Raw genomic sequence first — 22,101 nt, 5'->3', positions numbered from 1 at the left:
TGCAGCAGTAATTGTCATGAAACAAGAGAGTGCCGGTGAGTGACAGATAATGACCATTGGGAGGAAGCTGTACTAAGCACTCCAACGCCACGTCTCATCGCCCTCTGGGTCGGACCATTGGTTGACACCACCTGTTAATCTATTGCAATAATCATAATTTAATTACAATCACCTGTTGGTTTGACAACTGAGATGTACGTTTGGAGGGGGGGGGGGGGGGTGCTTCCGGTTAGTGTGTTATAATTACTCACATCCTGTGCGGTTGTGTGTGTGTGTGTGTGTGTGTGTGTGTGTGTGTGTGTGTGTGTGTGTGTGTGTGTGTGTGTGTGTGTGTGTGAGAGCGCGCAGTGTTGACTAATAACTCTATTCCACTGTGTCTAGTTTTCATGCTGTCAGAATGTCCGTTTAGTCATAAATAGCATCACCAAGGCAACGTGACACGTTGAACTCCACGGCTGCTGAATAATGGTATTTCCTACTGTGCTGCCAAGGTATCTGGACAGGCCATGTGAGGGTGTGTGTGTGTGTGTGTGTGTGTGTGTGTGTGTGTGTGTGTGTGTGTGTGTGTGTGTGTGTGTGTGTGTGTGTGTGTGTGTGTGTGTGTGTGTGTGTGTGTGTGTGTGTGTGTTCGCATCATGCACTTGACAATGTTGGAGGGTGGCTGCAGCTAGGAGACATCTTCTCACGGTCGCTGTCACATAGCGAGTGTCTCATGCTCTGTCCAGTCCTGTTGTTCTTGTACAGGTTCAAGAACTACATTTGTTTTCTTCTTAATTTAAAGTTGCTGTTAGTAAGATTTAAGAGCTATTATTGAATGTAGTTTGTGAGAAATGGCAATTACTGAGGTCAATTTGTACCACTCTGGGCTCACTTCTGATCAATCAGGGCATCTCTTCCCTGATTGGTTCGTAGAATTGTCTTTGCTGTCAGTACAGGTGTGTTTATGCAACACGACTCAATGGCAGAGAAATGCAGCGAGGGAGGGAGGAGAGAGAGAGGAGAGAAGGAGGCGACGTTTTGTAGGTGTTATTTAATTTCAAAATCTTGCTCTGTTGCTGTTATCTGCTTTATTTTTCACCACTCCTGAATCTTAACTACAGCCATTTTAAATAGTTTGGACCAAGCCGAACGTTGGCGATGTCATTGGGCCATACACTAACCAATCAAAGCATGTTCCTCCAGGGGGCAGGTACAGGCCCCGCCCACTCAAGACGAAGCGGTCATGTGAAACTGTTGGCCTCCATTAGGCTCATCTGGGATAGCCTGGCTAACAGCAGTCTCATGTGTTAGCTGTGGACATGTTCAACAGCTTTCACACTGTAGGCCTGCTTGTACGGTGTGTACCATGGACTTGCCATAGCAGGCTTGCGGACATAAACTTGAAAACATCAACGTGTGTGCCCTCAGAGTCAAATCATTTCTGCTGCATTATATTACATTAACATGCATTGTGTTGACATGTCTGTTGCTTTCAGAACATGCTAGAACTCCTGGAGGAGCTGCCCAATGGGGCGCCTCCTGATAAGGTCCGCAGCTATATCTACCAGCTCATCAAAGCCATCCACTGGTGTCACAAGAACGAGATCGTCCACAGAGGTATGTTCCGGTCCCCTCCAGATTTCCACAAAATCGTAATATATGTAAATATAAACTGGCTTCATAGGTATGTTAACCAGCGTGAGTATTTAAACGTAAAGTGGGTCAACTTATGAAGTCGGTAATGCCCCCCAGCTCATAGTGGGGCATGATTTAGTGTCGTTCTGGCTTCCTTTGCATAAAAGCATCAAAAGAGGATTGCCTTTTTATTTAAGATTATATACAAAAACAGTTGCATGCAGTGAATTAGGGAATCTACAGAATAAAATAAGTCAAATAAATACCCCTTTATTATTATTTATTATTATTATTATTATTATTATTATTATTATTATTATTATCATTATTATTATTATTATCAGTATAAAACATATTACTATTATTATCATTGTTATAATTATTATTGTTATTATTATTATTATTATATGTCATATTATATGTCATTGTTGTTGTATTTCTTACATACTGTATCGATTGTGTTCTATGTTGGTGGTTAAAAGAGGAAAATGGTGAACTGTATGAGGCCTATATCCGTATCCGGATATATGAATCATTTAGCTCAGAATATTCTAACACTATATTGTGATGTAATTGACGTGTGTTATCTCTGGTTTCCCCCAAGATATCAAGCCTGAAAACCTTCTCATCAGCTCAGAGGACGTCCTCAAACTCTGTGATTTTGGTGAGCCCTGTCAATTTCTTAGGGTTGAGTTCCTACACACACTGCATGCATATAGTACTGTACTTACAGTGTATAAAGTATGTACAGAACACACTGTACACACACTGCATGTGTATAGTACTGTACTTACAGTGTATAAAGTATGTACAGAACACACTGTACACACACTGCATGTAGTATTGTACACACTTATAGTGATGCACCATCACTGAGATCGCCCCCCTTTGGAAACATAAGAGTTTTGTATTTGAAGTAATCATGTTTTGGTCATTGTTTAGTAATTCATGGTGAAGTTATTAGTTATTATGGGGAGACATTGTTGTGTTTGGAAGCTGCCGCAGCAGTTCTCGTGCGAGACGTGGCAAAACAGAGTTTTCATTAGCAAAATGCAAATGTGAACACAAAATGGCGGAGTATCTCTAACAAACAGTCCCATGATGCGTTCCGATGTACAAGCACAATTGATATACTGTATATACGTTATATATATATATATATATATATATATATATATACACGTTGTCTGGTTGTTTAATTGTATATTGCGATATTTCCACATATTGGTGGAGTTTTATAAGCTGTTTAGCTAGCTATGCATCGTCATAGCAGCCATGTGAGGACTGAGTCAGTGAGATGTTATTCACTGTCAGAGCTGGCATTGGTTTTTTTGTGATATTTACACCCTTAAAATGGACCCACACATCATTAATTATTTAAATCCTCATCTCATCGACCAAAATCTCGTAAACGTAGCCATATCAGAATCGGATGATTGCTCAAAGTAGGCTTCATGGCCGTATTGTGCAAACGTAGTTGTTCTCTTGCTGATGATACATTATTTATTCTTTGGAGATATTGTTTCTTGATATCATAAAGATAAAGGTGTACTAGATAAAGATAAAGGCTTACTTTGGCAGCACATATTTTTATTATAAATACTGTTCTTTACACTTTTGGGACTAGGCACTTTGTAAATAAACATGTTTTTTTTTTACAAACATTTTTAAAAGGTGCTATATATATAAATGTATTAATATTCATATTTCTGCTGTCATATCAAACCCTGAATCGATACGATGTGCCAGTCCAATCACTCCCTTGAGGGGGAATTGTCAGTGGAACAGATCAGACACCTTTCACTTCACCTGCTGTGGTTTGTTTACTTACCGGGACAAAGCTCAGACACAGCCGTCATGTCTACGAGAAACTGAACGCAAAGGAGTGCTTTTGTTTTGATGTGAAACCTTTTGTGACTTGTTCCTTCACTTGACTATCAAACTGTTCTTTACGAGACATGTTACTATATTCTAGAATGTAAAACATCTGTCTTGTAACCATGACTCAGGAGTCATGTTACTATATTCTGTTAATTGTAACATCTGTCTTGTCTCTGACTCAGGAGTCACGCTACTGTATTCTAGAAATTGTAACATCTATCTTGTCTCTGACTCAGGAGTCACGCTACTGTATTCTTTAATGTAAAACATCTGTCTTGACTCTGTGACTCAGGCTTTGCTCGTAACCTGTCAGAAGGGACAGACGCTAACTACACTGAGTATGTTGCAACAAGATGGTACCGTTCTCCTGAACTGCTGCTCGGGTGAGTGAGTGCATGCGTGTGTCTTGATCTGTGTAAGCGTGTCTGGGTTTGATTGTGACATGAATGAGTTTTTTTGCATATAATTTACTGGGTTTAGGATTCAGATGCTTTTGCGCACAATGGGGATCGAACTCAGAACCCTTCAGCTGGGAGTCAACACCCTTACCCCTAGTCTGCTGGTTCAAAGCTGAGAGACAGTGTAGGGTCCCGTAGTTGAGCAGCTGCATCCGGATTAAGAAGACGCTATGGAAGGTTTACATAGGCAGTGTTCAAATATGGCCTGATCCATACACTCTCACACAGACACACACACACACACACACACACACACACGCTCAGCCTGCTCCTCCTGTCAGCGGTCCCTGGCCAAGCTGCGCCTCTCTCTTCATCTCCGTCTTTATCGCTGTCATGATCATCTCTTCGGCATCAGACTCCACTGTGATTCATGTTATTATCTGCATTAACATTGGAACTGCTATTAGCATTAAACAGTTATTATCTGCATTGAGGTGTAAGTGAACCCCCTGTTTGAGCTGGAATACGAACACTAAGATCTGTACTATTATTACCATTAATATGGTTGTTATCTGCAATCACTTTGGTACTTATATTACTGAGCAAGACATCTAACCTCAGGAGCATCTAATCTGCTCCCGACCAGCTGTCTGTTGCCTGCATGCCTTGCACCGCGGTCAGTGTATCAATGGGTGAATGAATGTGAATGAATGGGATACAACATTGTAAAGCACTTTGAGTGGTCCCTATCTGTCTATCTATGTATCTATGTATCTATCTGTCTTGCTATCTATCTTGCTATCTATCTATATCTAACTGTTTCTCAGTCAGTCTCTGTCTGTCCGTCCATCTGTCTGTTGGCCTGCCAATGACTATGAGTAATTAAGGTTCTGCTTTACTTTTTTTACTCTCTCTCTCTCTCTCTCTCTCTCTCTCTCTCTCTCCCAGTGCTCCATATGGGAAGGCGGTGGACATGTGGTCGGTGGGGTGCATTCTGGGGGAGCTGAGCGACGGCCAGCCCCTGTTCCCTGGGGAGAGTGAGATAGACCAGGTCAGTGAGACCCCCCCCCCCCCCCCCCACCCACCAGGGCTCCCCGCCCAGCGCTCCTCCACCGGCTCTGTTACACCTGTTCAGACAGTGGCCACTAGGGGGTCCTGGAGCACCATACTCACACACAGACATGGGTGTATTTTCAGCATTTGTAGCTCTCCTTCATTTCCTGTGATGGATAGACTGCTGATAGGTCAATGTTATACAATGTATGGATTTCAAGGAGGAGACACCTTTACCCTAGTCTCACAAATTTGACTATAGAATAGAGGAGGATTATTAAACAAACCTAACCTAATCATAAAATGACCATTATATGTCATCAGAGATTAAGGAATCATGCTCAGTGAAAACACTAACCCTACTCCTCAAACAACAATACTATGCTCTCTTTTGAAATGTCCATTCCGGATCGGAGCGTTTCCCTGCTCTCAGAGTACAACATAGGAAACACAGCGTGCTGCCGCCATGTGACAAGCAATTGTCCGGATGAACTGAGATTGTCCCCGATTATACCCGACCCTAGAAGCCTCATCATCTTTTCCAAAAAGCTCTGAGCTGTGGTTAAACAGTGGTTAATCTTAGAGTTGCATTAGAAAAAGAGAGACAGCTTGGAGCCCTGAAAGATTTCAAAACAGATGCAGCATGAACCAGTATATAATTTGCAATTCCCAACAATTTGGGGGCGGACGCACACAACTCTCTGCAATATTGTGAATTTGGACTGCACTACCAATTCAAACAATCTGTGCCAGTGTTACAGATTTTCCATAACGTCTAAATCTGATGATGAAGACAAGCTCAAATCTGGGTGAACAGGGTGTTTCATTTTCTTGTGCTTCAAATGTATGTTGAGCAATGATGTTTCTGGAGTCGGGTCTCGGGTTATTCATGGTTATTCAAGTCTGGTTCTTCATGTCTAGTTCTTTATCTGTCTTCAGTTCTGGTTCTATGTGTCTTGTTTCTTTGGGTTTCTCATGGTCTTCATGGTTCTCATGGATCTTCATGGATCCTCAGGTTTGGTTCCCCACAGTTCCCCATGGTTATCATTTGTGTGTTCTCAGCTCTTCACCATCCAGAAGGTTCTTGGGCCACTCCCTGCTGAGCAGATGAAACTCTTCTACAACAACCCACGCTTCCATGGAATCAGGGTAGGACTGGCCCTCAGGTCTCTCTGTCGGTCTCTCTCTCTCTCTCTCTCTCTCTCTCTCTTTCTCTCTCTCTCTCTCTCTCTCTCTCCCTCTGCCCTTGATATTATTGCTCTTATTTTCTAGCTCTATTTACTCCAGTCGCTGATTCTCTTCTCGCTGGACCTCTCTGTCCACCCCCTTTTCCTTTCACTATTTAGTCCTCTCTCTCTCCCCCATTCTCTTGTTTCTCCTCTGTCTCCCCCTCGCCCCCTCCCCCTCACCCCCTCGTCCTCCCTCTTGATCGCCCTGCTGGCTGCTCCGTGACCGTTGATTTCTATGACTCATGATTGGCTGGTGTGAACTAAAGCAGCCAGGAAACATGTCCCCAAAGGACCCAACACGTGTGTGTGTGTGTGTGTGTGTGTGTGTGTGTGTGTGTGTGTGTGTGGGTGTGTGTGTGTGTGAGTGGATGCATGCATGCATGTATACATGCTTGTGTGGGTTTGTATCTTTGTGAGTGGGTTTGTGTGTGTGTGTGTGTGTGTGTGTGTGTGTGTGTGTGTGTGCGAGCGCCATGCATATATGTGTCTTTGCGTGGGTAAGTGTGTGTGTATGTGTGTAGCCTGTAGGTTTCTCTGTGTGTGTCCATGAATGTATGCGTGTGTGTGGGTTTGTGTTCATGCACGGTCACGTGGATGTCGTGGAGTGGGATCTGAGGATCACTAGCCAGGTGTTTAGTGGATTAGCACAAAGGGCTAAACCACATTTAATCGGAACAAACCAAAAATAAAAACATGCTTTCGCCTCTCTTCCTCTCGATCTGTCTTTGCTTTACTCCCTCTTTCTCTCTCTCTCTCTCTCTCTCTCTCTCTCTCTCTCTCTCTCTCTCTCTCTCTCTCTCTCTCTTCTCTCTCTCTCATTTTCTCTCTCGCTTCATCTCTCCCTGTCTCTATCTCTCTTTCTCACAATGTCTCACTCTTTCTCTCCCTTGCATTTCCTCTCTCCGTCCGTCTATTTTTCCTCCCTATTGCTCTCTCTCTCTCTCTCTCTTGCCACTCTGTTTCTCTCTCTTTTTCTTTATCCTATCTTTTCTCTTCATGACTCTCCCGCCCTCTCTCTCCAGTTCCCCTCGGTGTCTCACCCAACAACGTTGGAGAGAAGGTACCTGGCCATCCTGAGTGGCCTCATGTTGGACCTGATGAAGGTGAGACCACGTAGTGATCCTTTCCCATCCTCTCTCTATTTATAGTCACCAGGAATAGAGAGAGGGAGGTGAGCAAAATGGTCAAGCTCCACTGCTGGTACGGTGGTCTGTATCATTTTGGTTCAACCAAAATGTTTTCAAAGATCAGACTAGACTCAGTTTGACCTCAAGCCCATTTAAAGCACCCCTCCTAACCCAATCAGAACACACGGCAGGGAGTTTGAGGTCACGACGAAAACACAGAAGGCTTTTCTCAGGAGAGATTAGGTTTTTGCTTTACTTCCAACCGGGTATGGCAAGAGTAAAGATAGTCACTCTATTTGGAAATCAATATCAGTCTGACCTCCAACTCAGTGAAGGCAAGACTTGATATTCATTAGGAACGCAAACTCAAAGTTCTGGATGGTGTTACACAGCTAGATACACTAGCATGGACAGAAAACTCAAACTCCACCTTCTCCACTTTCTCCTCCTCCTCCTCCCCCTTCTCCTCCTCCTCCTCCACCTCCTCCTCCTCCTCCTCTTCCTCCTCCAGAACCTGTTGCTGCTGACTCCGCCCGAGCGCTATCTGACGGAGCAGAGTCTGAACCACCCGGCCTTCCAGCCCCTCAGGCAGACAGAGAGACCTCCACCCACCTCCCCCGTCCCCCCACGCTCTTCCAAGAGGAAGACGCACCACCACGGGGAGAACACCGTCCCTACCAGGTAGGTCAGACCTTCACCACCCCCAGTAATATTAGAAGATCATTGGATCATTAGAAGATCATTGGAGAACCTAGAAGTCTTCTTTCTATTTCACAGATGTCAGGGTAAATACACTCAGTGGTCGATGTAGTTGTACACTTACTTATGCTTGGTCGTACCACAGAACAGCCGGAATGATGGGTGGCATGGAACAGGTGCACAGATTCTGGTCCATGTCAACATAGTCATCGTATTGCAGTTTCTACAGATTTGTTGGCTGCACATTCATGAATCTCTTGTTCCACCAAATCCCACAGCTTCTCCATTGCGTTGGAGATCTGTTGTACTGTTGAGCTCATTTGAGTGGAAACTGTAATGTTCATGGGACCGCGGACACATCTTTTGGTTCTCAGATTTGCTTTCTCTCTTGTGTTTAGTTTTTTACACCTGCTTTTGAGGCACTCATTTGGGTTCAACCATTTTCCTGTCCAATTATCTGTGACATGAAATACTTCACAGCATTAATAGAACCTGAGGGGATTTGAATAACCATAAAAAAAACTGTTTGTTAAGATACATTAATATTATGAGCGGTAAATGCTTTTCCCAGGGGAATTCAGTCAAACAGGATATCCTGTTTGACTGAAGACCTGTGGACACTTTTTCTTTTCTAATGATTCTTTGCCACTTAATGAGGAACCAGATAGTTCTTAGTTTCTGATTGGAACACTCTGAGTAGTTTGTTCAACAGACCAACCCACAGCTTGTTGTTGTTATTAGCTATAATTTATTGTTTCTGTTTACCCAGGAGTCACGCTAAGAGCACCAGCCACCGCCACTCCAACAGTAAAGAATGTTCCAGCCTCCCTCGCCACGGTGACCTGCATCACCTCAGCAACAGCAGCTTCCTGAACGGCAACAAGCCCACCCCCTCCAGCCTCAGCCCCACCCTCCACCCCAAGAGCCAGTACATGTCCCAGACGCTGAACCGCTCGCCGGCCAGGAGCAAAGACCTGGCCAACAACAACCTGCCGCACCTCCTCAGCCCCAAGGATCTCAAGGGGAAGATCGAGTTCGACTTCAACCTGGGCCCCTCTTCCAAGCTGCCCGAGCAGGGGCCCGGGGCCAAGTACGGCCACGGGAAGTCCAGCTCCTCCCGGACCCAGCCGCCGCCGCAGCCGCAGCAGCCCCCGCCGCAGCTGCCGCAGCAGCCCCCCAACCGCAACCCCTTCCTGGAGGGGAAGACCAACACTCTGCAGAGCTCCGGCGCCGACAAGCAGCATGGCCGCGTCCCCCACAACATGGCCGACTCGGCGCACGGGTCCATGTCTTCCTCGTCCAAGAGCTCCGCCTCCTATCTCAGCCTGTCCAAGAGCCACAGCGCCCTGAGCGACGCCAAGTCGGTGGGGAACCTCAGCGAGGGCCGGCTGCATCCGGACGACACGGGCTCCAACGCCGCCGCCGCCGCCGCCGCCGCCGTCGGGGTGGGGGTGGCCGTGCCGGGCGCCCGCTACTTCCCCTCCAGCTGCCTGGACCTGAACGCCCCCGTGGGACCCCCGGCCCAGGGAACCCTGCCCGGGAGCCCCTCGGCGCGGCACAGCGACCGGTCGGGACACAGCCCCGCCTCTCGCGGCGGGGGCAACGGCCGCATGGAGAGCAGCACGCTGGACTCGTCGTCCAGACACAAGTCCAGACACAAAGCCATGGCTCCAGGTCGGTCCGAGGGGTGGGAGGGTCTAGGGTTCAGGGTTCAGGACTGAAGGCCGAATGGTATTGAGTTCTGTTCCCCAATGTGCACAGCCTTAGCTGTAGGCATCATATAGCAAGATAAGCCCTAACCCCTACCTGTAGGCCTCCTAGAGCAAGATGACCCCTAACTCCTACCTGTAGGCCTCCTAGAGCAAGATGACCCCTAACTCCTACCTGTAGGCATCATATAGCAAGATGACCCCTAACTCCTACATGTAGGCCTCCTAGAGCAAGATGTCCCCTAACTCCTACCTGTAGGCATCATATAGCAAGATGTCCTAACCCCTACCTATATGCATAGAGCATAAGAATTTGAATTTAAACCAGAGATCAGGAAAAGCTATTTGCAGTATCGTCTGGATTGTCATTCGATGATCCCCTGCCTCTGACACCATTCAACCTCCCAGATGCTGAGACAGGAAGGTCTAAAGAAGGACTAAAGTCTAAAAGAGAACTTAACCTACCTCCTGTACATAATACATGCATTATGTCAGCATATTTCATGAGTCACTTTCTAGCTATGTATATTTAATGAATATGCATACTTAATGTACGTTTCTATAAATGCACTTTTTAATTATTTAGATACTACACTTTTTGGACATTTTTATCATATTTTTGTGCCTTACTTTTTTTTTTTTTACCTTTTACTCCCTCCTAGTTATTTTCTTCTATAATCTTGAGCAGAGATATTGTAAAGCCAACATATTCCCCCCCAAACCTCCCTGTCCCCCTACCCCACAGAGGAGCCCATACCCCCAGAGCTGCTGGACCCAGGAGGAGGAGGAGGAGGAGGCGGAGGAGGAGGCGTGGGGATGCCCCCCAACCACACCCTGCCGTCCCCCCACGAGTCCTACCACTACGGCCTTGGCTACACCTCGCCCTTCTCCTCCCAGCAGCGGCCCCACCGCCACTCCATGTACGTGCGGCGGGAGCGCCAGCGGCCCCACGCCGCCGAGCCCACTATGGGCACGCTGCCCCCCCCGGGCCAGGGCCTGGCCACCCGGGCCAGCAGCCTGCAGCTGCTCTCCCCCCAGCTGCACCACCGCACTGCGCTGGCCGGCCACTCCGTCAGCTCCTCCCGGGAGGACTGCAACGACGACACCATGACCCGCGTGAGTGCTGTGGTGCGCGCGCGTGTGCGTGTGTGTGTGTGTATATGTGTGTGTATGTGTGTGGTTGTGTGTGTAGGGGTGGGTGTATGTGTGTTTGTGTGTGTCTTTGTGTGTGGATGTGTGCTTGTGGTGTGTTAGTACAGGTGTGTTAATGTGTTTATGTGCATCGGTGTATGTGTGTGTGATTATGCATTGGTGAATATAGCACAGGAGTTTGTGACGGTCTGGGACCGTGTGAGAGCAGGAGTGTGTATATGTGTGTGTCTTTGTGTACAATTGTGTTAGTGTGTTATACCGGTGCATTAGCCACAGATGGATCCGTCTGTATGTATTCTTAGCTACATGCGTGAACCACTGTTACTGTTGCATGATATAAATGTGTGTGTGTTTATAACGCCACGCACTCCTCACCTCAGCTCCATGACGTAGTAGCCCTGTGAAGCAAGTCTTCCAGGTGTGACATCTTCACTGCCATTGGTCCAATCTTTCACTCCCTGTCTCCACCCCCCCCCCCCCACCTCACCCACCCCACCAACCCCCACAGATTCAGCAGTCCCCTAAAGACATGAGCCGCGCTTGTGCGCCTCTCAAAGATTCGGCGAGGGACAACGCAGTAGCTGCTTTTCATGTTCAGCGACCGATAAACGAGGTCCGAACCCCCCCCCCACTCCCACCTCCTCCTCCTCCTCCTCCTCCTCCTCCTGCTCCCTCTGCTTGTTCAGCTCGTACAGCTGTCCTCCTCTTTATCTGTGGTCCTCAGGCTAGACGTTGTGTGTACACTGCATGACGCTCACACTCTGTCCTAAATGTCTCATACACAGGTTAAGGGCTTGTGTTGTTCTGTCTAGAGTCTAGAGGGTTTCTATAGTAAACTAAGGGCTACACTCTTTGGCTTAAGGAAGTCATCAACAGGGTTGGGCGGTTATCAATTATCTTTAATTATCCGATAGAGTGATTGAGATAGGAATACTCGTTTCTGTTTAATGTTGAATAGTGTGTGTGTGTGTGTGTGTGTGTGTGTGTGTGTGTGTGTATCTACGTGTGTGTGTGTTCCTTGGTGTGTGTGTGTGTGCGTGTGTGTGTGTTAGGGGGGGATGTATCATGACTACCACGGAGATGATGGAGGTTCCTCCAAGGAGAACCGTATGATCTTCAGTGAGTCCATGCCGCGCAGAGTCGGCAGCTTCTACAGAGGTAACAACCCAAGAACAATATATCGTTGTGAGGGCCCGAATGCCCTAAATACAGGAATATGCAGTGTTAACAAAAAGTTTTTTTTTTATTTGACCCAAATACATATAGAACAGGTTGTAGACACAAATAACCAAAAAGATGATCAAGGTCAGAATAATATCAAGATGAAGGAAAGAGCTCAACATAAAATGTACCGGAAACTAAGAACCAGTAACTGAAACTCACACAGTGACCTTCTGTAGTGGAGGCATGAGGGATTATGCTAGCTGGGTTAAACCAACTGACGCAGGACGGGGGGAACACAAACATCAAAATCAATTTATAGTTCATAACAAGTTACAAATAATACTCTTTCTATATTATAATTATTATAATAATATAATGTATTTATTCTATTAAGAATTCCAACATTAAAGGTAATACTCATTCCATTTCCGCCCTACGATGACAATTAAATAGACTCCCAATTAGTCTAATTATACACACCTGTAAATGAACCAGCTCGGTTCTGCTCCTTTGACCCTATGCCACATGCCTCCCCACAGCAAAGGCAAGTCAAAGAAGAAAGATACATGTATGTTGTACGAAACCAAACCTATGTGTTGTCATCATATGAACGATATTGTGTATTTGAATTATGAATGTTAAAATTCTAAAAGTAAAATATGTGTGGCTGGAACCCCCGCCGATACAATCGTCTTTATCAATCCATTTATTTATTATGTTAAACTCTTCTACTCACTGCGACTTTCAAAGCATTCTTACAGTCCATGTTAGACATGAAATCAACCACAGAGCATAGGCAGGTCACTTTATCGTCTGATCTGAGGGACATATTAGACATTTAGGATGACATACCATCATAAATAGTGTACAGTACAAACGTACATAGTCAGAATAATCATAGGAAAACAAAATATACCACAAGGAAAAGTAAGTCCCCCTCCTCCCTCACAACCTCTAAAACATTGCCTACCAACGACAGAGCAGAGCTTTTCAGGTCGGTGGTCCTGCTGGGCATCGAACCAGCAACGTCGCGTTCCTCTCCGAGCTCCGTGTTGATGGAGTGGGCTGTGGAGTCGTAAGCAGAGCGCTGCAGGTGCCGTCTCAGGTTTCCTCTCAGGAGCGGGGAGAGAGCTTTGTGTTTCCTCTCAGGCGCTCGCCACTCCACGGCTGATCTCAGTAATTACCACACTCCAGGCCCACGGAGGAGGGGCGGATCGGCACACAGTTTACCCACTTTACAACCCCTTTGTGTACACACACACACACACACACACACACACACACACACACACACACACACACACACACACACACACACACACACACACACACACACACAAGAAACAAACAGAGCTTGAACTGAAAATAAAAAATTGCTAAAAGGCGGACATGTTGACAGTAACTGTTTCCAGATTATAGTTTCTATGAATGATTAATTAATTTCACTCATCTGTTTAATAAAAAAACTTAAATTGTAGCTTGCTTATATTTGATTGGCCTTCTCCCAGTCTTAAAGTCATTTCAAGTGTGGTTTCTGGTTCCTCCCATCTCACGGGACAAAAGACGTGAGGTCCTAACTGTGCCATTGAGTCTGGTCAGACGCAGCCACACAAGCAAGTGGATAAATGAGAAATTAAGATGATTCAGGATACGATGTCATAATCCTCCCTACTTCCTGTCTTCCCCCTCTACCCCTCAGTGCCCTCCCCCAGGCCGGATAACTCCTCCTCTTTCCACGACGCTGTTGCCCAGGGTCGGGGTCCGGCCGTACCAGTTGTACCTGGCGACCCAGTTGCCATGGTGAACCACTCTAAACGCCAGACTGCTTTTGACTGGTGAGCACTCACTGTAACTTTAACCCTAACCCTAACCCTAACCTGATAAATGAATCATATAATCTGTGTGATTCAATAATCTGTACTAATCAAGTACAGATCCAAATAGATGGAATCAGGGTGTGTGTGTGTATGTGTGTGTGTACATGTGTTTCAAGTGTATTTGTCATATCAGCATTACATATGTAGTACAATGATAACAATGGTAGGCGTAATTAATGGCTATGAAAGGCCTAAACTTAAACTATCCTCAACTCCGGAGTGCAAAGTGCTGTAATCATATACAAGTGCCAAGTGGAGGGGAACCCAGAAAACGGCAGCCCTAGCCCCAGTGCCATCTTGTGTGTGTTGATGATGTATTCACCTGCTCCACTTTCACTTCTGGAAACCCCTTCCTGTAGGACTACGGCTGAAGCCATGGTCATGAATCCTCCAGAGCCTGTCAAGGAGAAGGAGAAACAGGGCTTCTTCAGGGCCATGAAGAAGAAAAAGAAGAAGACGCAAATGGTAAGGAGCTTCTTTCTTCCTTCTGGCTCACAGGGAGAAGCACCAGGGAGTTGTGGGGGTTGTGGGAGTTGGAGTTCTGAGAAGATTATGTTTTTATTGTCTTTCCCTCATACCTGACAATCTATCGATTTTCTTTTCTGTAATGGTTTCAGGGTTAATATATATCAATGACTATTTGACTCCCACTATTTAATTCTTGGAGGTTTTATAAACGCTCATGCAACAGCAGTTTTGAAGCCAGTTGGCATGTTATGATGTCATTTTCATTTTTTTCACATTTTGTTTCTTGTTTCTTGTTTGAAAGTTGTATTTCTTGCATCTGTTTTCCCGATACCTTTAACCAGTGTGTGAAACACCCGCTGGCGACCGGGGGACTCCCTAGTGCTCCAGTGTGGGGTGGTGCGAGGGAGAGGATGCCCCCTCAGGGGGCATTTAACGATTGGACAGGGTGCAATCGTTAAAGTAAATAACAGCGTAATTGAGAGAAAACAGGTGTAAATTCAACGTTCTACGCTGCTCCGAACGGAAGTTGCCTCGCTAAAAAAATATGTTTTAGTGACAATTGCAAGCGACAATCTTTTAAGATTTTTCCATTAAAAAAACAAAACAAAAAACAGAATCCTATTGCTCATTCTAGCAAAAAGGTCAAGCAGGTGACCCAGGTGTATAAGTTCTCAGGGAAAAGGTCCACCAGGTGGGTAAGTCCCCAGTGAACCAGGACTACCAGGTGTACCAGTGTGGTAGGTCCTCAGTGAACCAGGACTACCAGGTGTACCAGTGTGGTAGGTCCTCAGTGAACCAGGACTACCAGGTGTACCAGTGTGGTAGGTCCTCAGTGAACCAGGACTACCAGGTGTACCAGTGTGGTAGGTCCTCAGTGAACCAGGGGTACCAGGTGGGCCAGTGTGGTAGGTCCTCAGTGAACCAGGGGTACCAGGTGGGCCAGTGTGGTAGGTCCTCAGTGAACCAGGGGTACCAGGTGGGCCAGTGTGGTAGGTCCTCAGTGAACCAGGGGTACCAGGTGGGCCAGTGGGGTAACTCCAGGGGTACCAGGTGTGGGTGACCTTGTGTTGAGCGTGTGGGCTGTTTCCTCTTGTGCTCCACAGACGGACATGGAAGAGGGGAGGAACCCCAGCATCAGGAAGAGCCTGTTCCCCCTCTTTAGCTCTAAGAATAGCCTAAAGCACAGCGCGGCGGCCAAAGCCCTGCCCGTAGTGGCCTCGCCCATGGTGCAACACCAGCCCAACGCGGCCTACCCTGCCTCTCCAGTAATCTAACCCCCACCTTACCTCTGCATGCCCTCCTCTGCAAGTCCCATCCTCTCACACCGCATCGGTGCCGTTGCAAGCCTTGAAATACTCTCAGAAAATGTCCTCCCAGAGCAAGGCACATCTTTTCTGAAAGTGATTTTGGATCCCTGATCTGATTCTACAGCGGGCGTTGGCGTCCATTCGTCCATCCAACCTAGCATCCATCAACCCATTCATCGGTCCATTCATCCATCCATCAATCCACCATCCATCAACCCATCCGTCCACCTTGTGTTTGAAGTGGCTGCACTGGGCTGCACAGATTGTGAGGTGAACGTTTCATCACACAGGAGAATGATGCCATGCGTGTGTTGCTCTGCAGTGCGTCTAACTGCCTGACATCGGACACCACAGCCTGAACTTAGAAATCGCAAACATAACTGCATACAAACATGAATGTACAGTATAATATAAACAATGATGTATATTATCATAACTTGCTGCTTGAGGTCTGCATGAAGTATTTTTGCAAGCTTTCAAGATGTGATGGTGTCTTTCCACGATGCTTGTTGATGGTTGTGTTGTTGTCTTTGGACATATCGGTAAGGGAATATGCCACCAATGTGTTTTTCAATGGCTTCCAGATCTCTTCCAGTTCATTATAATCTCAAATATTGAAGTCCGAAGCTAGGAATTGTACCCAATTTTCCTATTTGTTCGATAGCCCCTACGTGGTCAAAGATATCTGCCACTTGGGTGGTTCATTCTCCATCTTGAGATCTGAAGCTGAATGAAAGAGATCAGTTGGTTGGTCCACTGGTTTTCAATCAAACCATATAAATGTCATACTCATAATAATGATACACATAATAACCTTGTTAACTCTGCTGTCTACCCGTCAGGTCAGCGGTAACGGCCAGGAGCACCTCTCCCTTCAGAGGGGCACCAAGTCCTCGTCTCACCACAGCGGCCGCAGGAAAACCCGCGAGCGCTCCAGAGACCGCGACCGCGACCAGAGTCGAGACCGCGACCGGGAGAGGGAGCGGGAGCGGGAGAGAGAGAGGGACAGCAGGGGGAGGGAGAGGGAGAGGGTCGGCGAGTGGCCGACCGAGAAGCCTGTGGACTCCCACTCCCAGGTGAGGACTAACCACAGTCCTTCCATGGCATTAAAGGGCCCTCATGGAACCACCAGGCGTGAGGGTGGATTGGTCATCACAACATTGTCATACATCTGGAGGTGTTCACCCCAAAAAATTATGAACCAATTTAGAAGACTGTCTATGATGTTCAATTCGATATACACTAGTTTGCATTATGCACATTACGTTGCATTGACGTCCCACGCGACCATGTTGTGACCAGCAGTGTACTGCTGCAAGTTGAATTACCATACCTGCATACCTTTACGCTTTGTAACTTTATGTTGCGTCACCTTACCCTGGAAATCCAGAGTTCTCACAAGAGCACAATTTTAATTTACTCAGCGAGTCACTCTGGGAACTAGCAATATACTCACTCCCCGATTCCCCTGGATCTGAACATTAACCAATCACATCGGTGTATCTGATATAGGCGGGCCAAAAGCGTTTCTGTTTTACCGACCGGATACGGCAAGAGTCTTATCTATTGGTTAGCTCCGCTGGTCTGGATACGTCACCCCTTGTATTCTTCTGATTGGTTGGGCCGAGTTGGGCCATTTTCATTACTTGTTGCCAGACCCTACAGCTTTCTAGATGTGGGTCTGGATTTCCAGGCTAGCATCACCTTACAATGATACACCTAACGTTACTTTGCATAACCTTATGTTGCTTTACGCTATGTTATGTTCTGTTACGCTGCATCACCTTATATTGCTTTACGCTATGTTATGCATGACCTTCCTTTGCTATCAGGAGAGCCTCTCCATTGACTCTCCTAACCCGATGCTTTGCGAACATGTGAATCAGTCTGTCTGCTTTTGTTTGCTTCCCCAGAGCCAACCCCTGAGGTCCCTCCGCCGGCTGCTCCACCTCTCCCCCTCCTCCACCCAGCCCCAGGTGCCCCCACCTCCGCCCCCAGACCTGCGTTTCCAGCAGACCCTCCCCAACCTCCCGGCCTCCTCCAAAGGGGGGTACCCCTCAGACGGCAGGGGCCACACAGACAGCAGGGGCCACCAGGACAGCAGAGGGCTACAAGATAACAGAGGCCACACAGAACCTAGGAGCCACACCGACCTTAGGGGCCACACAGACCTTAGGAGCCACACAGATCCTAGGGGCCATGCCGACCCTAGGGGAAACCCAGACCCTAGGAGCCACCCTGACCCTAGGAGCCACCCTGACAACAGGGGCCACAAAGACCCTCGAGGCCTTCAAGATAACAGGGCCCACACTGAGCCTAGGGGCCACTCTGACCCTAGGAGCCATTCTGACTCCAGAGTTCTTCAAGATAACAGGGGCCACCAAGATAACCGGGGTCTTCAAGATAACAGAGGTCATCCAGATAACAGGGGCCACACTGAGCCTAGGGCCCACACAGACCCAAGGGCCCACACAGACCTCAGGGCCCACACAGATAACAGATCTAACACTGAGCCTAGGGGCCACTCTGACCCCAGGGCCCACACAGACCCAAGGGCCCACACAGACCCCAGGACCCACACAGACCCAAGGGCCCACACAGACCCAAGGGCCCACACAGACCCAAGGGCCCACACAGACCCCCGAGCCCACACAGACCCCAGATCCCACACAGACCCCCGAGCCCACACAGACCCCAGGGCCCACAGCGACAGCAGGGGCCACACAGACAACAGGGGCCATCCAGAGAGTAGGGGCCACTCAGGAGTCAGCAACTCTTCCCAAGGCCAGGCCAAGAGCCGCAAGCCCAGCTACCCAATGCCGGGACAGATCGAGTCCAGCTGGCACGCGTCGGCCCTGCAACGGGCCGAGGGGGTGCAGTACACGCCGGAGCAGCTGGGCATCAAACCCGGACAGAACGGACCCACGTTTACGCGCGCCTCACGTCCCAGGATGCCAAACCTCAACGACCTGAAAGAGACGGCACTGTGAAACGGCCGGACAGCCTCATACTTCGCTCGCCCTCTCTCTGATATTTGAGCGTCTGTGGACGGTAAAGACCTAGCTCGCTGCGGCCAGCGTTTACATCACAGCGAACCGTGACGTCCCGCAAGTCAACCGCTCTGAGAAGACAAATATCTCCAAATGTTGTATCTCCCAGACTTCATTGTTTAAGGAGGGATTAGTCCAGCGGAACTGTTAAGGTAAGGTATGAATGACAGTACAGTTTATTCACCTCAGTGTGGCGGCAGTTTGTATGTACTTAACTCTCTACAGATATTTAATGGTGTTATATCAGAGGACAAGATGGTGTGGAATCTGCCCGTCTGCAGTAGCAGAGACACTGCCCATTCTGGACTCTATGCTGTCGTCTGCTGGTTCATAACAGCTACTGCAGCGCATCAGAGCTAATGGTCTGAAGTGACCCAGAAAGTTGTGTGTGACTGTGTGTGCGAGCGTGCGTGTGTGTCTGTGTGTGTGTGTGTGTGTGTATATGTTTTTCAAACTCAAATATTTGCTAATAAGAAAGAAAAATATATATATATCGACATAATTTATGAAATATTTATTTGTTTTCAACTTAAGGATATAAGCTATAAATGACACAGTATGTAGGCTATATGGAAAAAAATAAAAGGTATTATAGAATTATTGTGTAATTGCAAGAGCTATAGACACAAAAAGATATGCATAGATATTCATGTGTTGATAACTCAATATGTCACAAGAGAACTATAATGGTGAATGGCTTTCTTTGGTTACCACAATTTAATATTATTATAACAGTATCAATGTTATTTTTCAGTTGGTTAATATGTACAAAAATATCAAGAACATTTTTCTAAGTGGAGGAGATGTGTTCCCTGTGAGAATAACTCACCACTTTCTAAGATACTGTAATATTAATTTTATTATAACAGTGAAGATACTGTAATAGTCCTTAATTATTACAGTGAAACCGACATTTTTGTTATGCTATCATTGTCACATGTTTACACTTTATAGCTTTCCTACCTATCTTTTGCCTTCAAAATACGTTTTTTTTATTCCATTTATCTATCAGTCTATCGAAAGTCTATCGGGGTCTGTTGGCAGAGTTTGGCCATGAACAGGGCATTATAATATAAATACTCATAATAGTGACCCCTCACACATACACATGTGCACATGCATGGTAACACACACACACACACACACACACACACACACACACACACACACACACACACACACACATGCCAACACACAAACACACCTATATGTGTTTGTTCCTTCTGCAACAATCCGCCATCTATATCAAGCATTCAAGGGGTTAAAGTTCAGGTATTAGCTCAACGATGGCGGGACTCTGGGTAAGAGATGGTCAAGGTCAGGTAAGGATGGTTAGGACTGAGATGGTTAGAGATCAGATGATCAAGTTCAGGTATGTGTGGTTAGGACCGTGTGGGTTAGAGATGAGATGGTAAAGTTCAGGTTTGGTTGGTATGTGTATTTGGTTAGAGATGGTTATGTATTAGTTGAGGGATGGTTAGAGATCTAAGCATTGGGTTGAACATTAAAAAGTTCAGGGGCAGATTGTTATGTTGACCTGTGGTTAAGGTCATGTTAAGGATCTGGAGGAGAGTGATGCATCGTTGGAATAAATACCAGAAAAGTATGCATATCCTATTTCAGCTGCTAGCATACAAGCTATCAACCATGTTATGTGAAAGACATAAGGTGTTACATCATTCAAATGTATTTCAACTGGCTAATTCAACTGACTAATTCTAAAGATTATGTATTGAAACACCCAAGCTATTACAGTATGCACTTATCCCAGTTGTTTACTGCATCATCTTAACTTTCACATTGGCTGAGAAACTCATCAAATGTGTTTTCTGGAAAGATAGAATCACACAATTATCCACATTCAAAAAGACCGTAACGGTCTGGCAGATGTAAACAATTGCGATATAGAACGTTGGTCTTTGTGATGAGACATTTTGTGAAGTAGTTGTATGGTGATGCACTGTTATGTTGTCCACACACTCTATATTATATTGATTCCAAGGGACCGAAGTGCTACATTGCTGTTGTTTACATTGAAGCAAATGTGCAGAAGCGCAAACGCACACAGCTCTTCTTCTTCAGAATCTGTAAAACCAGGAGGGACGTTGCGGTGATTTGATCACCCACAAAGGTACGGCCCTTTAAAGGTAATTCTTTCTCTATTTATTTTGTCATTTCCTCTGTTCTCTGGTTTGAATACAACACATTCACAGTATTCCCATCACAAGGACCGAAATTAAGACCAGTAATATTGTGACAGGGAGGAGGGAGGGACAGATCCTGCGTTAACGGATGTCTCCTGAAGTTAATCACATATTAGTATTATTATTGTCAATGATATAATCCCACAAAACAAAGATAACTCCGTTTGGGAAACTGAAAGCAATAACCTTCCTACTAACGATGCCAGTTCAGTTGTAAAGCCGACGTTGAAGAAAATGTTTTGGGCTGCGACTACCAAGTTGTTCACAAAGTTGTTTATTTATCTCCACGTATCGTCAAACTCACTATAACACTACACACACACACACAGAATAATGAAAAAAAGAATGTGATATTGCGGGTGAAGGGCCGCAATCAGCGTGATCATTGAGGTTCAAGACGGAAACGAGATGAAATTGGCCTCAGTTCAGCTAACCGCTAAGCCGCAAAGATAGAAGACAGAAGATAGAAGGGGCTCAGCTTCGTACACAAGAGTTGAATGTGTTTAAAAAAGCATCACTTTATTTTTTTTTCATTTAAACTGTTCCCCACTTTTTACAGGATGTACATAAAGTGTATCTTAGCCGACCACCCTACCGTCAATAATAAGAGTCTCAAAATAAAAGCCCACTGTACATTTTTAAATGGTTTCGATGGTTGATTTATTTGGCTCTCAGAATTTGTACAATAAAGAGACAGCGCAGGGTCCACCATGTGTTTTTTGTAGTTTTATAGAGGAGAGGTTTGATTTCCAGAGAATGAAATTGGAAGCAAATTCCAAAGCACCATAGAAACAGAAATGGAGATATTACTGTCACTGCCTTGACACACAAGGACCTCAACACAACACAAACATCCAAGTACAACATAGCCGAGAACAACGATCACTATACTGCAATATCAACTGACTAAAGAAATCTGCTCCGCAAACACAATTCTTTATCTTATCGTGTTCTTGATTGCATTTTAACGATATACATAAAAAAAAAACTTTCACAAAAAAAGATGGAAAGATAGAAAGAAAGAGAAACAAACAAGGACATTACTCAATAGTTCATAATTTAAGACAAGAAGAAAGAACAGAAATGAAAGAAGAAGGAAGAAAGTTACTACAAAAGAGGTGGAAAAGAGTTTGTATTCACACAAATAATGAAATAGCTAATAGTCGAAA

The 22,101-nt window shown here is 46.0% G+C and overlaps 1 protein-coding gene across 1 annotated transcript in view; it reads left to right on the top strand.

Moving 5' to 3' along the window:
- Window positions 1-18,668, top strand: part of cdkl5 (cyclin dependent kinase like 5) — a gene marked incomplete at its 3' end in the record, with an annotated part of 33,258 nt that extends 14,590 nt beyond the window's left edge. The window contains exons 5-21 of the mRNA XM_084476083.1: window positions 1,476-1,596; window positions 2,219-2,278; window positions 3,788-3,878; window positions 4,842-4,944; window positions 6,009-6,095; window positions 7,198-7,278; window positions 7,814-7,983; window positions 8,771-9,675; window positions 10,456-10,826; window positions 11,371-11,475; window positions 11,915-12,020; window positions 13,726-13,861; window positions 14,263-14,368; window positions 15,475-15,636; window positions 16,521-16,754; window positions 17,592-17,728; window positions 18,395-18,668. Coding sequence (XP_084332209.1) covers window positions 1,476-1,596; window positions 2,219-2,278; window positions 3,788-3,878; window positions 4,842-4,944; window positions 6,009-6,095; window positions 7,198-7,278; window positions 7,814-7,983; window positions 8,771-9,675; window positions 10,456-10,826; window positions 11,371-11,475; window positions 11,915-12,020; window positions 13,726-13,861; window positions 14,263-14,368; window positions 15,475-15,636; window positions 16,521-16,754; window positions 17,592-17,728; window positions 18,395-18,668 — 3,249 coding nt within the window. The remainder of the gene's footprint in view (window positions 1-1,475; window positions 1,597-2,218; window positions 2,279-3,787; window positions 3,879-4,841; window positions 4,945-6,008; window positions 6,096-7,197; window positions 7,279-7,813; window positions 7,984-8,770; window positions 9,676-10,455; window positions 10,827-11,370; window positions 11,476-11,914; window positions 12,021-13,725; window positions 13,862-14,262; window positions 14,369-15,474; window positions 15,637-16,520; window positions 16,755-17,591; window positions 17,729-18,394) is intronic.
- Between the last annotated feature and the right edge of the window lie 3,433 nt (window positions 18,669-22,101).

Source organism: Micromesistius poutassou (genome assembly GCF_964030765.1).
Source record: "Micromesistius poutassou genome assembly, chromosome: 12".
In the NCBI taxonomy this organism is placed as follows: domain Eukaryota; kingdom Metazoa; phylum Chordata; class Actinopteri; order Gadiformes; family Gadidae; genus Micromesistius; species Micromesistius poutassou.
Note: the sequence above shows the minus strand (reverse complement) of the source record. Positions and strands in the feature narration are given on the sequence as shown.